The sequence below is a fragment of the Oncorhynchus clarkii genome, chromosome 26 (assembly GCF_045791955.1).
Source record: "Oncorhynchus clarkii lewisi isolate Uvic-CL-2024 chromosome 26, UVic_Ocla_1.0, whole genome shotgun sequence".
NCBI lineage: Eukaryota > Metazoa > Chordata > Actinopteri > Salmoniformes > Salmonidae > Oncorhynchus > Oncorhynchus clarkii.
In genome coordinates, this window is record NC_092172.1 from 43,827,011 (window position 1) to 43,852,953 (window position 25,943).

The following is a 25,943-nucleotide window of genomic DNA, read 5'->3' on the forward strand; positions in this document are numbered from 1 at the left end:
AAATCCTGTCTAGTCTGTGTTCAGTCTCTCCTTTTCCAGAAGAGCTGTGTTCTAGATACTGATTCTATTAAATCATGTCTTGTCTGTGTTCAGTCTCTCCTTTTCCAGAAGAGCTGTGTTCTAGATACTGATTCTATTAAACCCTGTCTAGTCTGTGTTCAGTCTCTCCTTGTCCAGAAGAGCTGTGTTCTAGATACTGATTCTATTAAATCATGTCTTGTCTGTGTTCAGTCTCTCCTTTTCCAGAAGAGCTGTGTTCTAGATACTGATTCTATTAAATCCTGTCTAGTCTGTGTTCAGTCTCTCCTTTTCCAGTAGACTGATAGTGATTCTATTAAATCCTGTCTAGTCTGTGTTCAGTCTCTCCTTGTCCAGAAGAGCTGTGTTCTAGATACTGATTCTATTAAATCCTGTCTAGTCTGTGTTCAGTCTCATCTTTTCCAGTAGAATGATACTGATTCTATTAAATCCTGTCTAGTCTGTGTTCAGGCTCTCCTTGTCCAGAAGAGCTGTGTTCTAGATACTGATTCTATTAAATCCTGTCTTGGATGTCTGTTGCCATGACAATGTAAGATTTGTTTTTTTCTAAAATTATGTGAAAATGTGAGTTTAGACACTTTTATATTTTACTCTATTTTTAAAGTCACTAAGTATCATTTACAGCAGTGTTTCCCAACTCTGCTCCTCCAGTACCCCCAACAGCCCAACCCTGGTCCTCCAGTACCCCCAACTCTGGTCCTCCAGTACCCCCAACTCTGGTCCTCCTGTACCCACAACTCTGGTCCTCCAGTACCCCCCAACATCCCAACTCTGGTCCTCCTGTACCCCCAACTCTGGTCCTCCTGTACCCACAACTCTGGTCCTCCAGTACCCCCCAACATCCCAACTCTGGTCCTCCAGTACCCCCCAACATCCCAACTCTGGTCCTCCTGTACCCCCAACTCTGGTCCTCCAGTAACCCCCAACATCCCAACTCTGGTCCTCCAGTACCCCCGAACATCCCAACTCTGGTCCTCCTGTACCCCCAACTCTGGTCCTCCAGTACCCCCAACTCTGGTCCTCCTGTACCCCCAACTCTGGTCCTCCTGTACCCCCAACTCTGGTCCTCCAGTACCCCCCAACATCCCAACTCTGGTCCTCCAGTACCCCCAACTCTGGTCCTCCTGTACCTCCAACTCTGGTCCTCCAGTATCCCCCAACATCGCAACTCTGGTCCTCCAGTACCCCCCAACATCCCAACTCTGGTCCTCCTGTACCCCCAACCCTGGTCCTCCAGTACCCCCAACATCCCATCTCTGGTCCACCAGTACCCCCCAACATCCCAACTCTGGTCCTCCTGTACCCCCAACTCTGGTCCTCCAGTACCCCCCAACATCCCATCTCTGGTACACCAGTACCCCCCAACATCCCAACTCTGGTCCTCCTGTACCCCCAGCTCTGGTCGTCCTGTACTCCCAACTCTGGTCCTCCAGTACCCCCAACTCTGGTCCTCCAGTACCCCCAACATCCCAACTCTGGTCCTCCTGTACCCCCAGCTCTGGTCGTCCTGTACTCCCAACTCTGGTCCTCCTGTACCCCCAACTCTGGTCCTCCAGTACCCCCAACATCCCATCTCTGGTCCACCAGTACCCCCCAACATCCCAACTCTGGTCCTCCTGTACCCCCAACTCTGGTCCTCCAGTACCCCCCAACATCCCATCTCTGGTACACCAGTACCCCCCAACATCCCAACTCTGGTCCTCCTGTACCCCCCAACATCCCATCTCTGGTCCACCAGTACCCCCCAACATCCCAACTCTGGTCCTCCTGTACCCCCAACTCTGGTCCTCCAGTACCCGCCAACATCCCAACTCGGGTCCTCCAGTACCCCCCAACATCCCAACTCTGGTCCTCCTGTACCCCCAGCTCTGGTCGTCCTGTACTCCCAACCCTGGTCCTCCAGTACCCCCAACATCCCATCTCTGGTCCACCAGTACCCCCCAACATCCCAACTCTGGTCCTCCTGTACCCCCAACTCTGGTCCTCCAGTACCCCCCAACATCCCAACTCTGGTCCTCCTGTACCCCCAGCTCTGGTCCTCCTGTACCCCCAAACCTGGTCCCCCTGTACCCCCAACTCTGGTCATCCAGTACCCCTAACTCTGGTCCTCCTGTACCCCCAACTCTGGTCCTCCAGTACCCCCCAACATCCTATCTCTGGTCCTCCAGTACCCCCCAACATCCCAACTCTGCTCTTCCAGTATCCCCCAACAGCCCAACCCTGGTCCTTCAGTACCCCCCAACATCCCAACTCTGGTCCTTCAGTACCCCCAACTCTGGTCCTCCAGTACCCCTAACATCCCATCTCTGGTCCACCAGTACCCCCCAACATCCCAACTCTGGTCCTCCTGTACCCCTAACTCTGGTCCTCCAGTACCCCCCAACATCCCAACTCTGGTCCTCCTGTACCCCCAGCACTGGTCCTCCAGTACCCTCAACCCTGGTCCCCCTGTACCCCCAACTCTGGTCCTCCAGTACCCCCCAACATCCCAACTCTGGTCCTCCAGTACCCCCCAACATCCCAACTCTGGTCCTCCTGTACCCCCAGCTCTGGTCCTCCTGTACCCCCAACTCTGGTCCCCCTGTACCCCCAACTCTGGTCCTCCAGTACCCCTAACTCTGGTCTTCCTGTACCCCCAACTCTGGTCCTCCAGTACCCCCCAACATCCCAACTCTGGTCCTCCAGTACCCCCCAACATCCCAACTCTGCTCCTCCAGTATCCCCCAACAGCCCAACCCTGGTCCTTCAGTACCCCCCAACATCACAACTCTGGTCCTTCAGTATCCCCAACTCTGGTCATCCAGTACCCCTAACATCCCATCTCTGGTCCACCAGTACCCCCCAACATCCCAACTCTGGTCCTCCTGTACCCCCAACTCTGGTCCTCCAGTACCCCCCAACATCGCAACTCTGGTCCTCCTGTACCCCCAGCTCTGGTCCTCCAGTACCCCCAACCCTGGTCCCCCTGTACCCCCAACTCTGGTCCTCCAGTACCCCTAACTCTGGTCCTCCTGTACCCCCAACTCTGGTCCTCCAGTACCCCCCAACATCCCAACTCTGGTCCTCCAGTACCCCCAACATCCCAACTCTGGTCCCCCTGTACCCCCAACTCTGGTCCTCCAGTACCCCCCAACATCCCAACTCTGGTCCTCCAGTACCCCCCAACATCCCAACTCTGGTCCTCCAGTACCCCCCAACAGCCCAACCCTGGTCCTTCAGTACCCCCCAACATCCCAACTCTGGTCCTTCAGTACCCCCAACTCTGGTCCTCCAGTACCCCTAACATCCCATCTCTGGTCCACCAGTACCCCCCAACAGCCCAACACTGGTCCTCCTGTACCCCAACATCCCAACTATGGTCCTCCTGTACCCCCAACATCCCAACCCTGATCCTCCAGTACCCCCAGGGTTGGGAAACACTGGTTTACAGCATGTTCTATATTTACATCAACAACATGTTGACATTTCTAAGGAATATGGACCTTTTTGACTTGATTGAGCTGTGCGTGTGTATTTTAAATCCAAATGCTGTTTATTTAGTAAATACTTTAGTTTGATGACCAGCGTTGTATTTGTTGTTGTACATTATTAGACCAGTTGTAAAATAATAGCTACATGATATAAGTCACATCAACCCTTCATGGTTGTTCACATCTATTCTGTTCACTTTACTCAATGTCTTGATTCACAAAGGGAACAACAGTGTCCTAGTTGAAGGGAGAGAAGTTCAGGGCAGAACTAAAGTTTACTATAACAAACCTCATCTTTTAAAGGTAATGGATAGTTTATTCTGGATACCTACAGCCAGATGTGTTATTGGGAGTCAGCCTTAACCCATTATTATAACCCTGACCCCCCCCCCCCCCCCAAAGGAAAGACCACTATGAGATGGTAGACAGGAAAACATACTAACCCTTAACCCATTATTATAACCCTGACCCCCCCCCCCCCAAAGGAAAGACCACTATGAGATGGCAGACAGGAAAACATACTAACCCTTTGTTTTGTGATGGTAAAACAATTAAATGGTGTTGTAATGTGTGGGTCATTTCTGTCTATGTGAAATGTTGTAGTTAGTATCTCTGAAGCTGGATCCATCATTGTAGTGGGCAGTAATGTATTTAAAATGTGTATATACAGTATTTATGATATTAGAAATACTGTACCTCACGTGCGACTTGTAATAAGACGAAACAATTATAAACATGTTTATCTGACTCCAGAAAGATAACAAATACCAGAAACTAAGGTTGAGTTACAGTACAATATACCAGAAACTATGGTTGAGTTACAGTACAATATACCAGAAACTATGGTTGAGTTACAGTACAATATACCAGAAACTATGGTTGAGTTACAGTACAATATACCAGAAACTATGGTTGAGTTACAGTACAATATAGCAGAAACTATGGTTGAGTTACAGTACAATATAGCAGAAACTATGGTTGAGTTACAGTACAATATACCAGAAACTATGGTTGAGTTACAGTACAATATACCAGAAACTATGGTTGAGTTACAGTACAATATACCAGAAACTATGGTTGGGTTACAGTACAATATACCAGAAACTATGGTTGAGTTACAGTACAATATACCAGAAACTATGGTTGAGTTACAGTACAATATACCAGAAACTATGGTTGAGTTACAGTACAATATACCAGAAACTATGGTTGAGTTACAGTACAATATACCAGAAACTATGGTTGAGTTACAGTACAATATACCAGAAACTATGGTTGAGTTACAGTACAATATACCAGAAACTATGGTTGAGTTACAGTACAATATACCAGAAACTATGGTTGAGTTACAGTACAATATACCAGAAACTATGGTTGAGTTACAGTACAATATACCAGAAACTATGGTTGAGTTACAGTACAATATACCAGAAACTATGGTTGAGTTACAGTACAATATACCAGAAACTATGGTTGAGTTACAGTACAATATAGCAGAAACTATGGTTGAGTTACAGTACAATATAGCAGAAACTATGGTTGAGTTACAGTACAATATACCAGAAACTATGGTTGAGTTACAGTACAATATACCAGAAACTATGGTTGAGTTACAGTACAATATACCAGAAACTATGGTTGAGTTACAGTACAATATACCAGAAACTATGGTTGAGTTACAGTACAATATACCAGAAACTATGGTTGAGTTACAGTACAATATACCAGAAACTATGGTTGAGTTACAGTACAATATACCAGAAACTATGGTTGAGTTACAGTACAATATACCAGAAACTATGGTTGAGTTACAGTACAATATACCAGAAACTATGGTTGAGTTACAGTACAATATACCAGAAACTATGGTTGAGTTACAGTACAATATACCAGAAACTATGGTTGAGTTACAGTACAATATACCAGAAACTATGGTTGAGTTACAGTACAATATACCAGAAACTATGGTTGAGTTACAGTACAATGTACCAGAAACTATGGTTGAGTTACAGTACAATATACCAGAAACTATGGTTGAGTTACAGTACAATATACCAGAAACTATGGTTGAGTTACAGTACAATATACCAGAAACTATGGTTGAGTTACAGTACAATATACCAGAAACTATGGTTGAGTTACAGTACAATATACCAGAAACTATGGTTGAGTTACAGTACAATATACCAGAAACTATGGTTGAGTTACAGTACAATATACCAGAAACTATGGTTGAGTTACAGTACAATATACCAGAAACTATGGTTGAGTTACAGTACAATATACCAGAAACTACGGTTGAGTTACAGTACAATATACCAGAAACTATGGTTGAGTTACAGTACAATATAGCAGAAACTATGGTTGAGTTACAGTACAATATACCAGAAACTATGGTTGAGTTACAGTACAATATAGCAGAAACTATGGTTGAGTTACAGTACAATATACCAGAAACTATGGTTGAGTTACAGTACAATATACCAGAAACTATGGTTGAGTTACAGTACAATATACCAGAAACTATGGTTGAGTTACAGTACAATATACCAGAAACTATGGTTGAGTTACAGTACAATATACCAGAAACTATGGTTGAGTTACAGTACAATATACCAGAAACTATGGTTGAGTTACAGTACAATATACCAGAAACTATGGTTGAGTTACAGTACAATATACCAGAAACTATGGTTGGGTTACAGTACAATATACCAGAAACTATGGTTGAGTTACAGTACAATATACCAGAAACTATGGTTGAGTTACAGTACAATATACCAGAAACTATGGTTGAGTTACAGTACAATATACCAGAAACTATGGTTGAGTTACAGTACAATATACCAGAAACTATGGTTGAGTTACAGTACAATATACCAGAAACTATGGTTGAGTTACAGTACAATATACCAGAAACTATGGTTGAGTTACAGTACAATATACCAGAAACTATGGTTGAGTTACAGTACAATATACCAGAAACTACGGTTGAGTTACAGTACAATATACCAGAAACTATGGTTGAGTTACAGTACAATATAGCAGAAACTATGGTTGAGTTACAGTACAATATACCAGAAACGAAGGTTGAGTTACAGTAATAGACAATGAAGAAAGGTCTGAGTGTCACGGAGGCGAGAAGGATCGGAGGACTCTCCGTTCAATATCTCCTCCCATGTCCAGGAGTCCTGTGATGCTGGCCGCTGTTGTTGCTGCTGCCGCTGCTGTCGTCGCTGTCCTTTCCCACGCCGCTTGGTCCTTGGTTGGTGGGTGATTCTGTCACGGTTGTCCTCCTCTTCATCTGAAGAGGAGAGGCGAGAAGGATCGGAGGACCAAAATGCGGCGTCATATGTGTTCATCATGAATTTTAATAAAGAAACTATGGTTGAGTTACAGTACAATATACCAGAAACTATGGTTGAGTTACAGTACAATATACCAGAAACTATGGTTGAGTTACAGTACAATATACCAGAAACTATGGTTGAGTTACAGTACAATATACCAGAAACTATGGTTGAGTTACAGTACAATATACCAGAAACTATGGTTGAGTTACAGTACAATATACCAGAAACTATGGTTGAGTTACAGTACAATATACCAGAAACTATGGTTGAGTTACAGTACAATATACCAGAAACTATGGTTGAGTTACAGTACAATATACCAGAAACTATGGTTGAGTTACAGTACAATATACCAGAAACGAAGGTTGAGTTACAGTAATAGACAATGAAGAAAGGTCTGAGTGTCACGGAGGCGAGAAGGATCGGAGGACTCTCCGTTCAATATCTCCTCCCATGTCCAGGAGTCCTGTGATGCTGGCCGCTGTTGTTGCTGCTGCCGCTGCTGTCGTCGCTGTCCTTTCCCACGCCGCTTGGTCCTTGGTTGGTGGGTGATTCTGTCACGGTTGTCCTCCTCTTCATCTGAAGAGGAGAGGCGAGAAGGATCGGAGGACCAAAATGCGGCGTCATATGTGTTCATCATGAATTTTAATAAAGAAACTATGGTTGAGTTACAGTACAATATACCAGAAACTATGGTTGAGTTACAGTACAATATACCAGAAACTATGGTTGAGTTACAGTACAATATACCAGAAACTATGGTTGAGTTACAGTACAATATACCAGAAACTATGGTTGAGTTACAGTACAATATACCAGAAACTATGGTTGAGTTACAGTACAATATACCAGAAACTATGGTTGAGTTACAGTACAATATACCAGAAACTATGGTTGAGTTACAGTACAATATACCAGAAACTATGGTTGAGTTACAGTACAATATACCAGAAACTATGGTTGAGTTACAGTACAATATACCAGAAACTATGGTTGAGTTACAGTACAATATACCAGAAACTATGGTTGAGTTACAGTACAATATACCAGAAACTATGGTTGAGTTACAGTACAATATACCAGAAACTATGGTTGAGTTACAGTACAATATACCAGAAACTATGGTTGAGTTACAGTAATAGACAATGAAGAAAGGGCTGAGAATAGATTACAATATACCAGTGGATTTAATTACTTCACCACCTCACATACAAGTCATTAATAATAAGCTACAAGTCATTAATAATAAGCTACAAGTCATTAAACATAAGCTCCAAGTCATTAATAATAAGCTACAAGTCATTAAACATAAGCTACAAGTCATTAAACATAAGCTACAAGTCATTAAACACAAGCTACAAGTCATTAATAATAAGCTACAAGTCATTAAACATAACCTACAAGTCATTAAACATAAGCTACAAGTCATTAAACATGAGCTACAAGTCATTAATAATAAGCTCCAAGTCATTAATAATAAGCTACAAGTCATTAAACATAAGCTACAAGTCATTAAACATAAGCTACAAGTCATTAATAATAAGCTACAAGTCATTAATAATAAGCTACAAGTCATAAAACATAAGCTACAAGTCATTAATAATAAGCTACAAGTCATTAAACATAAACTACAAGTCATTAATAATAAGCTACAAGTCATTAATATTAAGCTACAAGTCATTAATAATAAGCTACAAGTCAGAAAGCATAAGCTACATACATAAGGGAACATTTTGACATTTCGTGTATGGTTAGTGAGAAAGTCCATATTGCAAATGTACGGTCCCTTACTAGACGTCCGAAAACGTTTGTAAAATTTGCGGTCGGCGTCAGGCCGTGCGGTAGGGCCGGACCTACCGGGAAGTCATCGAATGAACTTTGTCGGACATTCGGTTTCCGTTTTATAAAATAAACAAGTTTTGGACCATTTTTCCGCTATCCCGGAAATTCCCACAAGAGGGCATAAGGAATCATATGGCAATTTGGCAAAACATCACGAATCACGACGGGGCCTTATCTCGAAAACGGAAAATATTTCGAAGCCGTAACTTGGTGAGCGTAGGTTTGGCATAATGGGCAGTTGGCCCCGAACAAGATGGCGTCTAGGCATCAACGGTTTTTGAGTTATGGCCATTTTTCTGGGATTAAAGGTCCAAAATGGAAATAGAGAAATTATTTTCCCACTTCCGGTCAAAGTCAAGGAGCCTCCGGTGTCAATAAAAAAAGAACCAGCCATTTATCTATCGTAATTTAAGAGAAACGGAACAATGACAAATTGGTGATGTTCACAAATAGGCGTTTTTTTCCCCAATGGTTACAGATCCAGTTGCAGGGTGTTCATACAAATCTTTTTAAAGTGTGCTGCGGATCTCTGCGAGATTTCTGTGATTTTCTATGATTTTCTGAAATAACACACACATACTAAACCCTCCGTAAATAACTCAGTTCTTAACGTAAAGACTTAAAACTCAGGATTATGTAAAGGCATACCCCAATCAGGATATGAGTTTATTTATAGCTTCCTGTGCCAACCAGAAGTGCCTTAAATGGTGTCATAGTGGCTGTTTCCAAGGGTTAAAAAGGTCAGATCTTTTCAAAACTTCATATGTGTGATTAGGCAACCCCCATAAACTGTAAGTCAGTCATTTCTCCCAACAGATGTCAAAGAAAAGCTCTCACACACACACACACAGCAAGGATGGAGTGACAAAGTGCGGTGCTTAAAGACACAGAGAGCAGGCAATGGCATTACCATAATCCCTAGGTCGTGCCGAGTTCAACGAGATATCCCGCTTGACCGTAGCTCGCTCGGTCTATGCGCAGCGACCATTAGAATAGTAGGCCCAAAATGAAGCCTGCCCCACAATGTCATTTGCTTTTGGGTGACAGTGAGAGAACCGTTAGGGTGAGAAGAAAAATTCCACCACAGGAATGTTCCTAAGGTCCTCCCGATCTGTGCAAGCCTAACCTTGACCGTGTGGCATTAACCCTTAACAGTAAAACAGGTTTTTTTGATCTCACAGATTACAGTGACATCTCTCCCCATAGGAATACATTGCCTGCACCCCTAAATTCAACCTGAAGCCTATATGGGTTATGAATGCCGTATGAACCTGTCTTCGGTACCAGTCCATCAGGCCACTATGAGGTCTACCTGTGTTGATTCTAAGCTTCCTGGACCAACCGGAAGTGGTTAAAATCACCCTAAAAGTGTATATCCATACCCTGCCTGCAGTTTGACAGACATAGTGCATTCAACCCTGTGTAAATCAGTCAATTCTTAATGTAAAGACTTAAAACTCAGGATTCTGTAAAAGCATACCCCAATGAGGATATGTGTTGACTTATAGCTTCCTGTGCCAACCGGAAGTGCCATAATTGGTGTCTCAGGGGCTGTTTCAAGGGGTTAAAAAAGTCTGATCTTTCCAAAACTTCATATGTGTGATTAGGCAACCCCCATGAACTGTAAATCAGTCATTTTTCCCCAAAGAATTCAAAGGAAAAAAAAATCACACTAAAACACAACTTGGAAGGAGGGACGTATTGGGGTGCGTAGAGACAGACAGTGGCTGCAGTAGATAGCTTTGTTCGAGCTAAAAAAGAACCGTCAGACCTAGATTTCCGAAACTTTAGAAACCTGTTCTAGACCTCCGGTCGATAGTGCGTGGTGAGTTAGGTGGCTCTAGAAGGTTCTCGGACCGAGAAACAGCCTCGTACATTTGCAATACCTTCAATTCATTTTTGCATCACGAAAATGACGACATTTAGAAATGTCCCAGAGTCGCAAAACTAGGTGCATTGCGAACGTCTCGGCCCATATAGACAGACCCCAACGTTTCTGTCCGATAGCTCATTCAAGGACCCCGTAGCAAGTCATGGAAAATAGTGGATTTTCAGCACCAATTAGGGTTTTTCTCGGACACCAAATGACCTATCGAGCCGAAACTTTGGATTCGGGGTCGCCTCAGCTAGGCCAACACATAACATAAGAAATGGACCCGCAGCTAGAACGTAACTACGTGTTTTATGGTTTTTTTATGGTTTGAACCGAAGGCGTTGTGAATTTTGGGCCAGCTCTGAAGTATGTAATAGTTGGCTACTAAACTAATTGGAAAAAGTGGGTTTGGTGTCAGTTTGTATCAGTTTGGTGTCAGAATGATATCTAATTGACTGATGGACTCTTGTCCACTTGACTCTTGTCCATTTGCAATATGTTTAAACAGTGAGGTACCATCACCAAAAGTGACATTCTGAAATCTACCCTAACGAGCGATTGAGATGAACCAGAATCACTGCAAAGCCATCCCGAGTTCATCGGGCCAGTCAATTTCACATTCCTGCAGGATTTTTATAGCATGACAAATTCGTGATGGTACCTGCCCATTAAAACATATTGCAAATGCACAGTGACTTTGAAAAAGTAAGGAAACATAAACAAATGGACATAATGAAATCACAATTTTTTTATTTTTGGGTTACCAGTTGCACAACAATGCACGTGCATTTGCAATATGATTCTATAGTGAAAAAACATCACCAAATGGACATTCTGATATCAACCCAAACGAGCAATTGAGATGAACCAGAATTACTGCAAAGCCATCCCGAGTTCATCGGGCCAGTCAATTTCACATTCCTGCAGGATTTTTATAGCATGACAAATTCGTGATGGTACCTGCCCATTGAAACATATTGCAAATGCACAGTGACTTTGAAAAAGTAAGAAAACATAAACAAATGGACATAATGAAATCATGAAAACAATGCGTATCCATTGTCATATTTTAAACTGTCCATAAAGCACTCAAGGATGGCCCCCACTGATAGAGGGCCGTAGTAGGGTACTCCCATAGCGGGCATGGACAATAGTAGTCCCGGTAAATGCATTTAAAACAGTATTTTAATTTTTGGGTTACCAGATGGACATTTCAGGTCACCAGTTGCACGGAGGAAAATCACAATCTGCATCCATCGTCATATTTTAAACTGTCCATAAGGCACTCAGGACGGCCCCCATGGATAGAGGGACGTAGTAGGGTACTCCCATAGCGGGCATGGACAATAGGAGTCCCGGTAAATGCATTTACAACCATATTTTTATTTTTGGGTTACCAGTTGCACATTTCAGATCACCAGTTGCACGGAGGAAAATCACAATCTGCATCCATCGTCATATTTTAAACTGTCCATAAGGCACTCAGGACGGCCCCCATGGATAGAGGGACGTAGTAGGGTACTCCCATAGCGGGCATGGACAATAGGAGTCCCGGTAAATGCATTTACAACCATATTTTTATTTTTGGGTTACCAGTTTCACATTTCAGATCACCAGTTGCACGGAGGAAAATCACAATCTGCATCCATCGTCATATTTTAAACTGTCCATAAGGCACTCAGGACGGCCCCCATGGATAGAGGGACGTAGTAGGGTACTCCCATAGCGGGCATGGACAATAGGAGTCCCGGTAAATGCATTTACAACCATATTTTTATTTTTGGGTTACCAGTTGCACATTTCAGATCACCAGTTGCACGGAGGAAAATCACAATCTGCATCCATCGTCATATTTTAAACTGTCCATAAGGCACTCACGACGGCCCCCATGGATAGAGGGACGTAGTAGGGTACTCCCATAGCGGGCATGGACAATAGGAGTCCCGGTAAATGCATTTACAACCATATTTTATATTTTTGGGTTACCAGTTGCACAACAATGCATGTGCATTTGCAATATGATTCTATAGTGAAAAAACATCACCAAATGGACATTCTGAAATCAACACTAACGAGCGATTGAGATGAACCAGAATCACTGCCCAGCCATCCCGAGGTCATCTGGCCATTCAATTTCACATTCCTGCAGGATTTTTATAGCATGCCAAATTCATGATGGTAAATGCCCATTGAAACATATTGCAAATGCACGTGCATTTGATTCAATGGTGAAAAAAACATCACCAAATGGACATGATGAAATCAACACAACGAGTGATGGAAATGAACAACTATCACTGCCCGGCCATCCCGAGTTCATCAGTTCAGTCAATTTTGGCCCCCAAAAAATTGACTTTTGACTTTGACTTTTGACTTCCTATGAAATCATATTGCAAATGGACAAATCATATTCCTTATGCACAAGTTTAAAAAAAAAAATTATGATAATAACATTTTACAAAAGTATATTCATACAGTTCTTACACATGATTAATTGTCTTAAAATCTAAACAATTTCGAAAAACGGTCCAAAAAGCCCTTTTTTTAGTTTTTAAAGTTTTTAAAAAAAATCACATTTTCGACTTTTGACTTCCTATTAAATCATATTGCAAATGGACAAAACATATGCCTTATGCGCATGTAATTAAAAAATAATAATTATGATAACAAAATTGGACAAAAGTATATTCATACAGTTCTTACACATGTGTAATTGACAAAAAAATCGAAAGAATTTCGAAAAACGGTCCAGAAAGCACTTTTTTAAGGGGTGAGTTTTTGACAAAAAAATCATTTTTTCAAAATGTTGCTTTTGGATGTTGACTTGGGTTGCATTTCCAATATGAAAAACAACGGTGGAGCGCACTCGCCCCCTGTTGGATTTTTGAAGTGTTACAACTGGCAATTGCCATATGGCATTTGCCATACACTTTGCACGAATCAACGCCACATTGGGTGGTATTGGACATCGTGTATATGGTTTGTCCTATGCCAATATGTTGCCATTCATTTTTGTCCATTTCAGGGGGGTATTCCCTTACAAGTCATTAATAATAAGCTACAAGTCATTAATAATAAGCTACAAGTCATTAATAATAGTGAAGACAGTGAAGGAGGCTAGGTGGAGCAGCTCCATAGTAAAAACATAACACTAACATGTTGTTACATAGACAGTGACGGAGGCTAGGTGGAGCAGCTCCCTGGTAACAACACTAACATGTTGTTACATAGACAGTGACGGAGGCTAGGTGGAGCAGCTCTCTAGTAACAACACAACACTAACATGTTGTTACATAGACAGTGACTGAGGCTAGGTGGAGCAGCTCTCTAGTAACAACACAACACTAACATGTTGTTACATAGACAGTGACGGAGGCTAGGTGGAGCAGCTCCCTAGTAACAACATAACACTAACATGTTGTTACATAGACAGTGACGGAGGCTAGGTGGAGCAGCTCTGTAGCAGTTTCCTGTATGTACAGAGACACTTGACCTGTAGTTTGCTCATCTCCTATGCTCCTCCCTCCCCCTGTGACATCACAGGTTTAATCCGCCTTTTATCCCCCCCCCCCCACCGTCTCCGCCCGCTAGCAGCACAAAGATATATTTATCTGCCAGTAATGAGCCATGAGCCCTGGGAGAGAGTCCTGACTAACAGGTGGTCTAACACTAGGAAATACACATCACCCTCATTATCAACACACCTGCTGCGTCTAATGTGGATCCAGTAAAGGATATCTGTTCATTGTTCTCTGGAATACTTTGGGGGTAAGCTTTCTCTATTGATTTATCCAAACTCATTTTATAACATTGCTATGGGCACAGCCAATCGATTACCCTTCTGCTTTACATTTAAACATATGTTACAGGCTCTTATCCAGGGCCACTTACAGTTGTTAGTGGATACATTTCTTTACAGGCTCTTATCCAGGGCCACTTACAGTTGTTAGTGGATACATTTCTTTACAGGCTCTTATCCAGGACCACTTTTTTTTACAGACTTTTATACAGATTGTTTTGTTAATATGAAAGCTGGATGTTCCTGTTCCTGTTAACCAGCTGTGTCCACCCTTCACTGTTCCTGTGTCCACCCTTCACTGTTCCTGTGTCCACCCTTCACTGTTCCTGTGTCCACCCTTCACTGTTCCTGTGTCCACCCTTCACTGTTCCTGTGTCCACCCTTCACTGTTCCTGTGTCCACCCTTCACTGTCCCTGTATCCACCCTTCACTGTCCCTGTGTCCACCCTTCGCTGTTCCTGTGTCCACCCTTCACTGTTCCTGTGTCCACCCGTCACTGTTCCTGTGTCCACCCTTCACTGTTCCTGTGTCCACCCGTCACTGTTCCTGTGTCCACCCTTCACTGTTCCTGTGTCCACCCTTCACTGTTCCTGTGTCCACCCTTCACTGTTCCTGTGTCCACCCTTCACTGTTCCTGTGTCCACCCTTCACTGTTCCTGTGTCCACCCTTCACTGTTCCTGTGTCCACCCTTCACTGTTCCTGTGTCCACCCTTCACTGTTCCTGTTTCCACCCTTCACTGTTCCTGTGTTCACCCTTCACTGTTCCTGTGTCCACTCTTCACTGTTCCTGTGTCCACCCTTCACTGTTCCTGTGTCCACCCTTCACTGTTCCTGTGTCCACCCTTCACTGTTCCTGTGTCCACCCTTCACTGTTCCTGTGTTCACCCTTCACTGTTCCTGTGTCCACCCTTCACTGTCCTACTTTCCCCCTTGAGGACAATAAAGAGATCATGTCATATCATATGATTAGTCCTCATGAGCCTGTCATAACTCATATGTACTGTATCTCATCCTATTTACTTTAATTAATCATTTGTTGTCCGTCTTGTTTGTTACAGAGCGCTGACCTCACAAGTAATAACCTATGCTGTCTTGATGTCCTGGTGCTCTGTATCAGCTGATCTCATAAGTAATAACCTATGCTGTCTTGTTGTCCTGATGCTCTGTATCAGCTGATCTCATAAGTAATAACCTATGCTGTCTTGATGTCCTGATGCTCTGTATCAGCTGACCTCCTAAGTAATAACCTATGCTGTCTTGATGCCCTGGTGCTCTGTATCAGCTGACCTCATAAGCAGTCCATGTTGCTTTTATAAAATCTCTCCTGAACAGACACACAGAACATAGGACGGTATTGTCTGACAACAGACACACAGAATATAGGACGGTATCGTCTGACAACAGACACACCGAACAGGATGGTATCGTCTGATACACATGACCAGAGCCTAACATGTGATACCAGGTAGACAGGTGATACCTGGGTTCCTCAAGGTAGGATGATCCCAACTTTAACAGGGGTGTTAGGCTATGGTCATGTGATACCTGGTAGACAGGTGATACCTGGGTTCCTTAAGGTAGGATGATCCCAACTTTAACAGGGGTGTTAGGCTCTGGTCATGTGATACCAGGTAGACAGGTGATACCTGGGGTCCTTAAGGTAGGATGATCCCAACTTTAACAGGGGTGTAAGGCTCTGGTCATGTGATACCAGGTAGACAGGTGATACCTGGGCTCTGGTCATGTGATACCAGGAAGACAGGCGATACCTGGGGTCCTTAAGGTAGGATGATCCCAACTTTAACAGGGGTGTTAGGCTCTGGTCATGTGATACCAGGTAGACAGGTGATACCTGGGCTCTGGTCATGTGATACCAGGTAGACAGGTGATACCTAGACTCCTTAAGGTAGGATGATCCCAACTGTTTTCTGTATGATCTACTGATTCTACTTTCATTGTTTCCAGGGTCATGAAACTGAATCCACATCAAGCTCCGTTATATGTAAGTATTACGACTGGTGCTTGATCCCATGAAGTGTGTGAATAGGGTCTGGGGTGGCTGTAGTGTATTAGTAGTGTGTGAATAGGGTCTGGGGTGGCTGTAGTATATTAGTAGTGTGTGAATAGGGTCTGGGGTGGCTGTAGTATATTAGTAGTGTGTGAATAGGGTCTGGGGTGGCTGCAGTATATTAGTAGTGTGTGAATAGGGTCTGGGGTGGCTGTAGTATATTAGTAGTGTGTGAATAGGGTCTGGGGTGGCTGTAGTATATTAGTAGTGTGTGAATAGGGTCTGGGGTGGCTGTAGTATATTAGTAGTGTGTGAATAGGGTCTGGGGTGGCTGTAGTATATTAGTAGTGTGTGAATAGGGTCTGGGGTGGCTGTAGTATATTAGTAGTGTGTGAATAGGGTCTGGGGTGGCTGTAGTATATTAGTAGTATATTAGTAGTGTGTGAATAGGGTCTGGGGTGGCTGCAGTATATTAGTAGTGTGTGAATAGGGTCTGGGGTGGCTGTAGTATATTAGTAGTGTGTGAATAGGGTCTGGGGTGGCTGTAGTATATTAGTAGTGTGTGAATAGGGTCTGGGGTGGCTGTAGTATATTAGTAGTGTATTAGTAGTGTGTGAATAGGGTCTGGGGTGGCTGTAGTATATTAGTAGTATATTAGTAGTGTGTGAATAGGGTCTGGGGTGGCTGTAGTATATTAGTAGTATATTAGTAGTGTGTGAATAGGTTCTGGGGTGGCTGTAGTATATTAGTAGTATATTAGTAGTGTGTGACTAGGGTCTGGGGTGGCTGTAGTATATTAGTAGTGTGTGAATAGGGTCTGGGGTGGCTGTAGTATATTAGTAGTGTGTGAATAGGGTCTGGGGTGGCTGTAGTATATTAGTAGTGTGTGAATAGGGTCTGGGGTGGCTGTAGTATATTAGTAGTGTGTGAATAGGGTCTGGGGTGGCTGTAGTATATTAGTAGTGTGTGAATAGGGTCTGGGGTGGCTGTAGTATATTAGTAGTATATTAGTAGTGTGTGAATAGGGTCTGGGGTGGCTGTGTAGTAGTATATTAGTAGTGTGTGAATAGGGTCTGGGGTGGCTGTAGTATATTAGTAGTGTGTGAATAGGGTCTGGGGTGGCTGTAGTATATTAGTAGTATATTAGTAGTGTGTGAATAGGGTCTGGGGTGGCTGTAGTATATTAGTAGTGTGTGAATAGGGTCTGGGGTGGCTGTAGTATATTAGTAGTATATTAGTAGTGTGTGAATAGGGTCTGGGGTGGCTGCAGTATATTAGTAGTATATTAGTAGTGTGTGAATAGGGTCTGGGGTGGCTGTAGTATATTAGTAGTATATTAGTAGTGTGTGAATAGGGTCTGGGGTGGCTGTAGTATATTAGTAGTATATTAGTAGTTTGTGAATAGGGCCTGGGGTGGCTGTAGTATATTAGTTGTATATTAGTAGTGTGTGAATAGGGTCTGGGGTGGCTGTTGTATATTAGTAGGATATTAGTAGTGTGTGAATAGGGTCTGGGGTGGCTGTAGTGTGTGACTAGGGTCTGGGGTGGCTGTAGTGTGTAAATAGGGTCTGGGGTGGGTGTAGTGTGTGAATAGGGTCTGGGGTGGCTGTAGTGTATTAGTAGTGTGTGAATAGGGTCTGGGGTGGCTGTAGTATATTAGTAGTGTGTGAATAGGGTCTGGGGTGGCTGTAGTGTATTAGTAGTGTGTGAATAGGGTCTGGGGTGGCTGTAGTATATTAGTAGTGTGTGAATAGGGTCTGGGGTGGCTGTAGTATATTAGTAGTATATTATTAGTGTGTGAATAGGGTCTGGGGTGGCTGTAGTATATTAGTAGTATATTAGTAGTGTGTGAATAGGGTCTGGGGTGGCTGTAGTATATTAGTAGTATATTAGTAGTGTGTGAATAGGGTCTGGGGTGGCTGTAGTATATTAGTAGTATATTAGTAGTGTGTGACTAGGGTCTGGGGTGGGTGTAGTGTGTGAATAGGGTCTGGGGTGGCTGTAGTATATTAGTAGTATATTAGTAGTGTGTGAATCGGGTCTGGGGTGGCTGTAGTGTGTGAATAGGGTCTGGGGTGGCTGTAGTGTATTAGTAGTGTGTGAATAGGGTCTGGGGTGGCTGTAGTATATTAGTAGTATATTAGTAGTGTGTGAATAGGGTCTGGGGTGGCTGTAGTATATTAGTAGTATATTAGTAGTGTGTGACTAGGGTCTGGGGTGGGTGTAGTGTGTGAATAGGGTCTGGGGTGGCTGTAGTATATTAGTAGTATATTAGTAGTGTGTGAATAGGGTCTGGGGTGGCTGTAGTGTGTGAATAGGGTCTGGGGTGGCTGTAGTGTATTAGTAGTGTGTGAATAGGGTCTGGGGTGGCTGCAGTATATTAGTAGTGTATTAGTAGTGTGTGAATAGGGTCTGGGGTGGCTGTAGTGTATTAGTAGTGTGTGAATAGGGTCTGGGGTGGCTGTAGTATATTAGTAGTGTGTGAATAGGGTCTGGGGTGGCTGTAGTGTATTATTAGTGTGTGAATAGGGTCTGGGGTGGCTGTAGTATATTAGTAGTGTGTGAATAGGGTCTGGGGTGGCTGTAGTATATTAGTAGTATATTAGTAGTGTGTGAATAGGGTCTGGGGTGGCTGTAGTATATTAGTAGTATATTAGTAGTGTGTGAATAGGGTCTGGGGTGGCTGTAGTATATTAGTAGTATATTAGTAGTGTGTGAATAGGGTCTGGGGTGGCTGTAGTGTATTAGTAGTGTGTGAATAGGGTCTGGGGTGGCTGTAGTGTATTAGTAGTGTGTGAATAGGGTCTGGGGTGGCTGCAGTATATTAGTAGTATATTAGTAGTGTGTGACTAGGGTCTGGGGTGGGTGTAGTGTGTGAATAGGGTCTGGGGTGGCTGTAGTATATTAGTAGTATATTAGTAGTGTGTGAATAGGGTCTGGGGTGGCTGCAGTATATTAGTAGTGTATTAGTAGTGTGTGAATAGGGTCTGGGGTGGCTGTAGTATATTAGTAGTATATTAGTAGTGTGTGAATAGGGTCTGGGGTGGCTGCAGTATATTAGTAGTATATTAGTAGTGTGTGAATAGGGTCTGGGGTGGCTGCAGTATATTAGTAGTGTATTAGTAGTGTGTGAATAGGGTCTGGGGTGGCTGTAGTATATTAGTAGTATATTAGTAGTGTGTGAATAGGGTCTGGGGTGGCTGCAGTATATTAGTAGTATATTAGTAGTGTGTGAATAGGGTCTGGGGTGGCTGCAGTATATTGTTGTGTGTGCCATGACCTTGGCGGGGTCAATATGTCACTGTCCCTGTGCAATGATATAACACAGGAAGGACGCTATGGCAGCACGGTACTCAAATTTTTCAGCTTTAATAAAAAGCGTATTCTCCAACAGCCGTTTAAGAACTTGGCGAACGTGTTGCTGGTGAGCCTCAGGGTCCTTGGAAAAAAATCAGGATGTCATCTTGTCGTGGAAATTTCCTCTATTTACCAAATCCTGGGAGCAAACCACACACACAAGTCAGAGTTAGTTATCAAAGTCCATCTTTAATTATTTGAGCTCTATCTCAATCCTGTGACTCTCAGGCAATTCAGTGTCTAACCATGAATTCTCTGAGAGCCCCTTCCACATTTCAAATGAGGTCCTTTATAGCAAAGACACACACATAGTCAGACAGCATAGACATAATACATCGTTCAGCTTTGTCTCCTTACTCAAACCCCAAAACCATAAGCCAACCCTCCATATCGACAGGCATATATCAAATTGTCATTTAGATACAACCAACTCTAAATACAACCAATCCTGGACAAGCTCACGGAGAGGATAGAATGATTCCAGACACTGCCATCCTCCTCTCCCCGATGGGAAAAGTAGGGAGTGAACTGGCACACACACAGTGGAGCAAAATATATGTTTACACATGATGATACTTTGACCTCTCCCCTCTCTGCGGCCCATGCAACTTAGTCTTGACATAGAACAGATAACTGCAACCTCGCCACAGTATTATACAAAAATAACATTCTTGATGAGAAGTAATTTACAAACATATGATGAATATAAAACATCTTACCTATGTTACCAACAAATTCTGAATCTTCCACGACAATCTAAATACACAAAAACGAAGCGTCCAATCACATCCCTCAGCACGTCAATGACTAGGTTCTGGAAAACAGCAGGGGCATTAGTAAGGCCAAAAGACCAAATACTCAAAGTGACCCAGAGGTGTGTTGAACAGAGTCTTCCACTCGTCCCCTCTCTTATGTGGACCAGGTGGTTCCGGAGGTCCAGTTTGGTAAACACCGTGGCACCATGGAGGGGGGCAAAAGCAGAGCTCATGAGTGGCAAGTGGTACTTGTTCTTAACAGTGATGTTATTCAGCCCACTGATGTCTCTGCACGGCCTCAATGACCCGTCCTTCTTCTTCTAAAAGAAAAACCCAGCCTCCACCAGGGAGGAAGAGGATAAGTCCTGCAGCCAGAGAGTCCTGGATGTACCTCTCCATAGCCTCTTTTGCACGGGAAGAGAGAGGTTAAACACCCGGCTACTGGGGAGAGGAGCTCCAGGCTGGAGGTCAATGGGGCAGTCGTACGGCCGATGAGGCGGCAGTAAAAAAATATACATCCTGTTTTCAGGACCCTGTCTTTCAAAGATAATTCGTAAAAATCCAAATAACTTTACAGATCTTCATTATAAAATGTTTAAACACTGTTTCAAATGCTTGTTCAATGAACCATAAACAATGAATAAACATGCACCTGTGGAGCGGTCGTCAAGACACTAACAGCTTACAGACGGTAGGCAATTAAGGTCACAGTTATGAAAACTTAGGACACTAAAGAGGCCTTTCTACTGACTCTGAAAAACACCAAAAGAAATATGCCCTGGGTCCCTGCTCATCTGTGTGAATGTGCCTTAGGCATGTTGCAAGGAGGCATGAGGACTGCAGATGTGGCCAGGGCAATAAATTGCAATGTCTGTACTGTGAGATGCCTAAGAGGAGACAGGGAGACAGGACGGACAGATGATCGTCCTCGCAGTGGCAGACCACGTGTAACATCACACCTGCAGGACAGGTACAGGATGGCAACAACTGCCCGAGATACACCAGCAACGCACAATCCCTCCATCATTGCTCAGACTGTCCGCAATATAATGAGAGAGGCTGGACTGAGGGCTTGTAGGCCTGTTGTAAGGCAGGTCCTCACCAGACATCACCAGCAACAATGTCGCCTATGGGCACAAACTCATGTAGTACCCTTCCTGCAGGCTCATACTTACATGACCCTTCATCATGACAATGCCACCAGCCATACTGCTCGTTCTGTGCGTGATTTCCTGCAAGACAGGAATGTCTGTGTTCTGCCATGGCCAGCGAAGAACCCGGATCTCAATCCCATTGAGCACGTCTGACACCTGTTGGATCGGAGGGTGAGGGCTAGGGCCATTGCCCCCAGAAATGTCCGGGAACTTGCAGGCCTTGGTGGAAGAGTGGGGTAACGTCTCACAGCAAGAACGGGCAAATCTGGTGCAGGCCATGAGGATATGCACTGCAGTACTTAATGCAGCTGGTGGCCACACCAGATACTGACTGTTACTTTTGATTTTGACCACCCCCCCTTTGTTCAGGGACACATTATTCCATTTATGTTAGTCACATGTCTGTGGAACTTCAGTTCAGTTTATGTCTCACTTGTTGAATCTTTTTACATTCATACAAATATTTACACATAAGTTTGCTGAAAATAAACGCAGTTGACATTGAAAGGACATTTCTTTTTTTGCTGAGTTTAGGTTATGTTGTATTTCAATGAATATGTGGGTGGAGTGGGGAGGAGGTGGGGGATTTAACACTCAGGAGGGCATTTTCTGTCACCTAAACAGCTCTCACAGTTTTGTGGAAAACGTACAAACACCAACTGTAAAATCTCAATGGCATTTCTGCAATTTTAAGCAGTTACGCAAGGTAACCTTTAACCCCTCCTCTCCTTCTCTGCAGGGTAAGGTAACCTTAACCCCTCCTCTCCTTCTCTGTAGGGTAAGGTAACCTTAACCCCTCCTCTCCTTCTCTGTAGGGTAAGGTAACCTTTACCCCTCCTCTCCTTCTCTGCAGGGTAAGGTAACCTTAACCCCTCTTCTCCTTCTCTGTAGGGTAAGGTAACCTTAACCCCTCCTCTCCTTCTCTGTAGGGTAAGGTAAACTTAACCCCTCCTCTCCTTCTCTGTAGGGTAAGGTAACCTTAACCCCTCCTCTCCTTCTCTGTAGGGTAAGGTAACCTTAACCCCTCCTCTCCTTCTCTGTAGGGTAAGGTAACCTTAACCCCTCCTCTCCTTCTCTGTAGGGTAAGGTAACCTTTACCCCTCCTCTCCTTCTCTGTAGGGTAAGGTTGTGATAACAGTACAGCTATGTGATGAAGAGCAGACTGAGGATGAGGAGGGTGAAGAGTACTTCCTGTTGTTCTCTGGCTCCTCCCAGAGTCACCTGACCAGTGCCTTGTGGAGCGGCCATGACACTCTGCACACCCTCTGTCCCGGTAAGACTTTAAATAAACTTGATTAATCACAGAGGATTGGTCAACAGACACATACAGCAACATGTACATATACCAGAGAAACAGACTGAGAACTGATGGCTGGAGAAACAAGCACAGTTCATGACTACATCAGAGAAACAGACTGAGAACTGATGGCTGGAGAAACAAGCACAGTTCATGACTACATCAGAGAAACAGACTGAGAACTGATGGCTGGAGAAACAAGCACAGTTCATGACTACATCAGAGAAACAGACTGAGAACTGGAGAAACAAGCACAGTTCATGACTACATCAGAGAAACAGACTGAGAACTGGAGAAACAAGCACAGTTCATGACTACATCAGAGAATCATAGGCTGAGAACTGATGGCTGGAGAAACAAGCACAGTTCATGACTACATCAGAGAAACAGACTGAGAACTGAGTGCTGGAGAAACAAGCACAGTTCATGACTACATAAGAGAATCATAGGCTGAGTACTGATGCCCGACTTTGACTGGCTTTCATCAAGCTGCCCACTCAAGAAAAAGCTTCAAACTGTAGCCAGTGCCTGCAGGTTATCAGTCAACCTACCAGTGTAGTTACAAACAGCACAGGCATTAAATCATCAACATGTATTGATCACATCTTTACTAATGCTGCAGAAATCTGCTCTAAAGCAGCATCCAGATCCATAGGATGTAGTGATCACAATATAGTAGCCATATCTAGGAAAACCAAAGTTCCAAAGGCTGGGCCTAATAGAGTGCATAAGAGGTCATACAATACGTTCTGTAGTGATTCCTATGTTGATGTAAATAATATATGCTGGTCTGTGATGAGTAATGAGGAGCAACCAGACGCTGCTGGTCTGTGGTGTGTAATGAGGAGCAACCAGACGCTGCTGGTCTGTGGTGTGTAATGAGGAGCAACCAGACGCTGCTGGTCTGTGGTGTTTAATGAGGAGCAACCAGACGCTGCTGGTCTGTGGTGTGTAATGAGGAGCAACCAGACGCTGCTGGTCTGTGGTGTGTAATGAGGAGCAACCAGACGCTGCTGGTCTCTGGTGTGTAATGAGGAGCAACCAGACGCTGCTGGTCTGTGGTGTGTAATGAGGAGCAACCAGACGCTGCTGGTCTGTGGTGTGTAATGAGGAGCAACCAGACGCTGCTGGTCTGTGGTGTGTAATGAGGAGCAACCAGACGCTGCTGGTCTGTGGTGTGTAATGAGGAGCAACCAGACGCTGCTGGTCTGTGGTGTGTAATGAGGAGCAACCAGACGCTGCTGGTCTGTGGTGTTTAATGAGGAGCAACCAGACGCTGCTGGTCTGTGGTGTGTAATGAGGAGCAACCAGACGCTGCTGGTCTGTGGTGTGTAATGAGGAGCAACCAGACGCTGCTGGTCTGTGGTGTGTAATGAGGAGCAACCAGACGCTGCTGGTCTGTGGTGTTTAATGAGGAGCAACCAGACGCTGCTGGTCTGTGGTGTGTAATGAGGAGCAACTAGAAGCTGCTTGTCTGTGGTGTGTAAAGAGGAGCAACCAGACGCTGCTGGTCTGTGGTGTGTAATGAGGAGCAACCAGACGCTGCTGGTCTGTGGTGTGGAATGAGGAGCAACCAGATGCTGCTGGTCTGTGGTGTTTAATGAGGAGCGACCAGACGCTGCTGGTCTGTGGTGTGTAATGAGGAGCAACCAGACGCTGCTGGTCTGTGGTGTGTAATGAGGAGCAACCAGACGCTGCTGGTCTGTGGTGTGTAATGAGGAGCAACCAGACGCTGCTGGTCTGTGGTGTGTAATGAGGAGCAACCAGACGCTGCTGGTCTGTGGTGTTTAATGAGGAGCAACCAGACGCTGCTGGTCTGTGGTGTGTAATGACGAGCAACCAGACGCTGCTGGTCTGTGGTGTGTAATGAGGAGCAACCAGACGCTGCTGGTCTGTGGTTTGTAATGAGGAGCAACTAGAAGCTGCTTGTCTGTGGTGTGTAAAGAGGAGCAACCAGACGCTGCTGGTCTGTGGTGTGTAATGAGGAGCAACCAGACGCTGCTGGTCTGTGGTGTGTAATGAGGAGCAACCAGACCATGGTTGAGAGGGATGAGGAATTGAATAATTGTGTGGTTGAGAGGGATGAGGAATTGAAGAATTGTGTGGTTGAGAGGGATGAGGAATTGAAGAATTAAGTGGTTGAGAGGGATGAGGAATTGTAGAATTAAGTGGTTGAGAGGGATGAGGAATTGAAAAATTGTATGGTTGAGAGGGGTGAGGAATTGAAGAATTGTGTGGTTGAGAGGGATGAGGAATTGAAGAATTGTATGGTTGAGAGGGATGAGGAATTGAAACATTGTATGGTTGAGTGGGATGAGGAATTGAAACATTGTAGAGGGATGAGGCAAAAGGAATGGCAAATAAGTCTGGCTGTCCAACCGTATACACATCAATCTACATATCAGTCTACACATCAGTCTACACATCAGTCTACACATCAATCTACATATCAGTCTACACATCAGTCTACACATCAGTCTACACATCATCAATCTACATATCAGTCTACACATCAATCTACACATCAATATACACATCAATATACACAACATCAATCTACACATCAGTCTACTCAGTCTACACATCAGTCTACATATCAATCTACACATCAGTCTACACATCAGTCTACACATCAGTCTACACATCAATATACACATCAATATACACATCAATATACACAACAGCAATCTACACATCAGTCTACTCAGTCTACACATCAGTCTACACATCAGTCTACACATCAGTCTACACAACAGTCTACACATCAATCTACACATCAGTCTACACATCAATCTACATATCAATCTACATATCAATCTACACATCAATCTACACATCAGTCTACACATCAGTCTACACATCAATATACACATCAATCTACATATCAGTCTACACATCAGTCTACTCAGTCTACACATCAGTCTACATATCAATCTACACATCAGTCTACACATCAATCTACACATCAGTCTACACATCAATATACACATCAATC

At 43.9% G+C, this 25,943-nt stretch overlaps 1 protein-coding gene across 1 annotated transcript in view; it reads left to right on the top strand.

Annotated features, from left to right (window-relative positions):
* Nucleotides 1–14,223: 14,223 nt before the first annotated feature.
* LOC139384631 (A-kinase anchor protein 13-like) overlaps nt 14,224–25,943 on the top strand; it is a 37,852-nt gene continuing 26,132 nt past the window's right edge. The window contains exons 1-3 of the mRNA XM_071129447.1: nt 14,224–14,345; nt 16,343–16,379; nt 22,771–22,924. Of these exons, the coding sequence (XP_070985548.1) occupies nt 16,347–16,379; nt 22,771–22,924 (187 nt within the window). The 5' untranslated portion in view covers nt 14,224–14,345; nt 16,343–16,346. The remainder of the gene's footprint in view (nt 14,346–16,342; nt 16,380–22,770; nt 22,925–25,943) is intronic.